The following is a 5,379-nucleotide window of genomic DNA, read 5'->3' as shown; positions in this document are numbered from 1 at the left end:
CCTCTGGTGCAAATTACTGACCTCTGTCATCATTTTAAGTGGGGGAACTTGCACAATCGGTGGCTGACTAAATACTTTTTTGCCCCACTGTATAACTGTATCTATAAATTTACAGCATCACCCAGATTTCCTACAAACATCTGGCCTAATTGTGTTACTGCATTAGCTGCTAAATATCTATGGATTTCTTTTTATTCTCAATAATCTGGAGCTGATTTATCAGACCTCATGTTTTACTGCCTATTTATAATATTATTATAAATATTTTAGTTAAAAATGTTATCGTATGCATATACAGTGGAACCCCGACTTACGAAATTAATTCGTTCCCGAGGGTCTTTCGTAAGTCGAAGCAGCCATCGCGCCTTTTGAGTGAACGGTAGGCTATAGGCTAGTTGCTAACGGCAACAACAATACGTCGTTCAAGTGGAACAGCGAAGCGCAAGTACGACAGCCAAGGGGGTTGTCACATGATTCGGAAGGCATTGTGGGCATTGTATGAATTCTGGGCTCAGCCAATCAGAGCCAGCGGATTTCGTTACACTGGCATTTTGCCTCAACACGGGCAGAAATATTGCCGTTAAGTGCCTTCGTAACTTGAATTTCTTGTTAACTGGGGTCTTCGTAAGTTGGGGTTCCACTGTAGTTGAATGTTTTTGACAAACGTTGGAAATGATTCCAGGACTGTAAGAGTGAATATTTGGGGATAGCTTTGATTTACTGCCATAGTTTGGGTTACACCTGAAGCCGTCTGCATAATGTATCACACGGGGTCACCACCGTGGATGGATGCCCCACCAGGGAATTAAACAGAAGTCCAGCACAAATCCAGGAGAGTGATTCATTACATGTGTGGAGATGTTTTACGGACCTGTGATAACTACTCCACTTTGTTCTCAGATGGGAGACGAGTGGTTGGAGCGCGTGCTCTCGGACGTGTGGCGAGGGCGTGCAGTATCGTATCGTGCGTTGCTGGAAGATGCTGTCTCCTGGGTTCGACTCCTCTGTCTACGATTCGCTCTGTCTGTCACATGATCTCCACAAACCAGCCAATAGGAAGGTGTGCCACGGCCAAAGCTGCGGACCCCAGTGGGAGGTGTCGGAGTGGTCGGAGGTTTGTGCTACAGCAGCGTCTAACTTTCATAACAACCAGTTCTCGTTTAATGTTGGTTCACTGCAAACTTCTTACATGTTCTTACGTGTTACCAAGCAAGAAGAAACTTTCCATGATTCACCTTTTTGAGATTTTGTCTCCCGTCAGGAGGACACGTGAATATTGTCATACTTCATCACACCAGCTGTCATTCATCGTTTCTCCCTCCGTGTGTCAGTGCTCAGCACGCTGTGGCTCTCGGGGCATCCGCACTCGAGAGGTTCGTTGCTCTATGGAGAGGAAACTGTGTAACGAGACCTCTCGGCCAATAGAGAGTCAGGAATGTGAAGGCCCACCTTGTGACAGACGATGGAGCGTTTCTGATTGGGGACCTGTGAGTTCAGCCCTTTACTGTACCCACCACACACTGACACTGTCAATCACTGTTTCCAAGCCTGAAACTGTAAAGTTTGGTCATTTTGATGACCTGACAGTGTGTCTGTGAGAGGTATCACCAGATACGTCACCATGGTAACAAACCAGTCTCGAGTCACTCGGGTCTTTATCTTTTGATTTTCTTGTCGTTTTTAAAGTTTTCCAGGCTTTATGAGCGTCTGTGGACACTCGCTGCTTTTTCACTCGTTTACTTGAACCTGAATGTTTTGTCAAGCCACTAAACACTGCTTCATGCCCAACTCTGGGCTGTGTGTGCAGTGTGCAGACAGCTTAGCAAAGAACCACTTTGAAACTGCATATTAAGATTATTCGTTATTAGCACAAAAACACAGAGTTTGCAATGTTTTTTTTATTATTCTACGAAAAATGCCGAAGATAAAAGAGTTTAACGGGTTAAAATAGGTTTTATATAGAGCAACAAAAAACTACACAGAGCATTTGAAGCCTTTGGGCCTTCAGTCGATCCGTCTCTTTGCTTCAGCCTCTCCTGAAATGGTCCCAGTGGAACGGCGGCTGTCAGTTACTGGGCTGAAAACCAGTGGATTACAGTGGGATAAACAGCAGATTAATCTGACTCGATTTTGCAGTGTTGTAGTTTTCAGAGGTGGAGGTTATGAGCAGCTTTTGTGCAGCGTGTAAATGTATTTTGCATGAAAATGTCTCTGCATCGTGTCAGTGCTCAGGTGAGTGCGGGGAGGGCAGGATGGTGCGTTCTGTGACCTGCCGTTCGTCAGGCGGACTTGTGATGTCAGACGGGCAGTGTGACCAGCCGTTACGCCCGTTGGCCATCTATCCCTGCGGTGACAGAGACTGTGCTCCACACTGGGTTGAGCAGGAGTGGCAACAGGTGACTGTGGCACAGTGAAGACATCATATTTTAACGCTATATAAGGATCGTGCACTCTTTAGTTTTGCGTCTGTGTTTCAGTGTAACGCTACCTGTGGCCGCGGCGTGCGACAGCGTCAGGTGGTGTGTGCTGGCCTGGAAGGAGGAGTGTTCAAAGAGTTTCCAGACAGCAGCTGTAACCAAACCAACAAACCGCAGATGAGCTCATCCTGCTTCCAGAGACCCTGCTCCAAGTGGTTCACCACATCCTGGTCTCAGGTAGCGACGCCTGTCATCAGCCACCCAGCACACAATCACAGCCGTCTCACATTTTTCAAACTTTCCTCAACAAACTACAATTGGCAAGTTTGACCTCTTGTTCACTCAGTGCAGCAAGACCTGTGGGCGTGGCGTCCAGGTTCGAGAGGTCAAGTGTTACCAAGGGGAGGAGCTGGTAACGAGGGGTCACAGCTGCGACTCTGCCCTCAAGCCAGAAACCAAGCAGAGCTGTGAAATCCAGAGCTGTCCGACAGAAGCACCAGGTATAAAAACTCCAAGAGCAGACGATGCTGCCGTGAGACGATGACTTTCTAACAGGAGCTTTGTTATGTGTGTGTTTATCCTGCAGCATCACAAGGAGCAGACTTCTGCCAGGACAAAGCAACAGCCAACTGTGCCCTGGTTCTCAAGGTGAAGCTGTGTTCCCACTGGTACTACAGGAAGGCCTGCTGCCAGTCCTGTAAGGCACCCAGACCCTGAAGCCTTCGCTGTAACCTCTCACCTCAGCATCAGCCAGTTACCAAAGGTCACGCTTTTATTGGTGCTACACAAAGCTCGCTGCTCGCCGCAGTACATCAACATAACCTGATTACTTTTATCCAATCATTGATGTCAAAGGTCAACTTATGGTCACTGTATGATTCTCTCCTTATCATTGTGGAAAGTATACCAGTACGAGGTCTTCTCCCAGCATCCTTTCTGAACTATATCACTGACTGTGGTACTAGTTTAGTCACAACCTCCACCTCAGACAATGTGAAGATAGACTAGCTTTAGGGGGCGGAGCTGGGTGATGAGGAGGAAACAGTTCTTTCTGTGTTCATCGCTCCAGATAACAAATGTGTCATTTCTACGGTGCTAAAGAAGCTGTATGTAAACACGTCAGAGCCTAAAGCGACGGTCGTCACTGTGGCAGCAGACTGAGACAGGCGGGGAAACTCGGCCCTGTCCTTAATGTACACAAACGGGGAGTTTGGGCAGGTTGTCCTCCTGCTGCCAGCATGGAACGCAGCTCCTCGTCCTCCCCGCACAGCACGGCTACCGTAATGTCACCTGTCGTGTCCATACCGCCGCTTACGTCTTCAAATCGAACTGCATTTGAACAATATTTTCAGCCCTTCAAATGGAAACACAGCTGATATTCAAAGTGAACCTGGACACAGCATAGAAAAAAAACAGCTCATTGTGTTTCCATTTAAATGAAAGAATCCAAAGTATTAACTGAGTTTATCTATACAGCATCAAATCATAAAGTCGCCTCACAGTGCTTCACGTTGTATATAACATTGTAACGTGCCTTTTAATGGGATTAATGTGCCTTTGGAACTATTGTCAAGCGACATCTAACTGAAAACTGCGTTTTCACTGCAGCATCTCTAAAGATTGTTTCCTAGCTGGTAGTAATGAGTTGCCGTTGCACAAAATGATTCTTTAGCTTGCAGCCGGGGTCGTCCTCTGTAAATAAGATGGCTCTGGGAAAGCTGGTACAAGTTTACTGGTAAGGAGTCAAGAAACAATTGTGACTTCTGTGGGCTTTTCAACCTGCAGCAGCTGAAGGACAACACGCCAGCCGTGCAAACAGAGCAGCAGGAACACGCTGCTGCCAGTGAAAACTGCCCGGGCCAAACTCTCGTCTGCGTAGTACACTGTTTGTTTACCTGATGTTACACTGCCTCAGAGCTGCTGCTGCTCTGACTGTTTGTACTGTATCCCACTGAAAGAATTAAAGGTGAGTGTTTGTGTGTTGACCCACTGCTTCTTTGTAGTCGGACTGACCCTTGCATTTAGCGATGCTGTTGGATACCAAGGTGTAGTTGTGAAATAGAAGGAACGAGCTTAAACTTTAGTGGTGTGCAGCTTAAAGGTGGTAATTCAAGCTAGGTTGTATGTGTGTGTGAATAAAAGAAACACAGACGTGAAGACGTGATCTGACCCTCTGTGTGGATGTGTGTCACAGTTAATCGTTAGATCAGTTTCACCCTTCATGACCTTCACAATTAACATCAACGTTAGAAAAGGTGAAATCTCAGGGCCCAGCCTCCTCTGCTCCACTGCTGCAGCCGAGCCCCCCACAGAGCCCTTTTTGTGCATTAACATTATCCATGATTGTGGTTGGAAAGGTAGATAGTTAACAGATATCCTCACAAAATAAAAGACAAACAGTCATAACATTGGATTTTCATAGATGAGACATCAGATACAAATATTCAATTAAGTTTTATTTATAGAGTGCAAAACCACAACAGTCGCCCCAAGGCGGTTTATGTAAGTTAAAGACCCTAATAGGGAGGAAAACCCAACAATCATATGACCCCCTGTGAGCAGCACTTTCATGACAGTGGGAAGGAAAAACTCCCTTTTAACAGGAAGAAACCTCCAGCAGAACCAGGCTCAGGGTTCTCTTTACTAATCTACAAACATGACACATTATGTGAAATCCATAAGGAATCTTGTGGACTGGATTTTACTGCCATGGTTTGGGTCTAGTGATCCTTTATCCTGTAGTAAAACATTTCTACCCTGATGGCAGTGACGTCCTATAGGTCAACCTTGACTAAGGGACTTTGAGTGGTTGTAGCGCTCTGTACCCTCTTTATCAAAACCTCAGGACGGGACAGCTGAGTGTGATCAGCTGAGCCCTTGGTATTTCTCCAGCTTCTCGTGTTCCTTCTTCCTGATATTGCTGTCATTCGGAACCGCTACATCGATCACTACGGCCGTCTTC

At 46.3% G+C, this 5,379-nt stretch overlaps 1 protein-coding gene across 1 annotated transcript in view; it reads left to right on the top strand.

The window, feature by feature from the left end:
* LOC102204497 (ADAMTS-like protein 2) overlaps positions 1-4,561 on the top strand; it is a 25,550-nt gene extending 20,989 nt beyond the window's left edge. The window contains exons 13-18 of the mRNA XM_013907874.1: positions 901-1,114; positions 1,332-1,487; positions 2,226-2,396; positions 2,478-2,654; positions 2,764-2,917; positions 3,004-4,561. Of these exons, the coding sequence (XP_013763328.1) occupies positions 901-1,114; positions 1,332-1,487; positions 2,226-2,396; positions 2,478-2,654; positions 2,764-2,917; positions 3,004-3,134 (1,003 nt within the window). The 3' untranslated portion in view covers positions 3,135-4,561. The remainder of the gene's footprint in view (positions 1-900; positions 1,115-1,331; positions 1,488-2,225; positions 2,397-2,477; positions 2,655-2,763; positions 2,918-3,003) is intronic.
* Positions 4,562-5,379: the final 818 nt, after the last annotated feature.

Source organism: Pundamilia nyererei, unplaced genomic scaffold (assembly GCF_000239375.1).
Source record: "Pundamilia nyererei isolate P.nyererei 1_Seehausen unplaced genomic scaffold, PunNye1.0 scaffold00572, whole genome shotgun sequence".
NCBI classification, from domain to species: Eukaryota; Metazoa; Chordata; class Actinopteri; order Cichliformes; family Cichlidae; genus Pundamilia; species Pundamilia nyererei.
The sequence above is the reverse complement of the archived record's forward strand: the minus strand, read 5'-3'. Positions and strand labels throughout refer to the sequence as shown.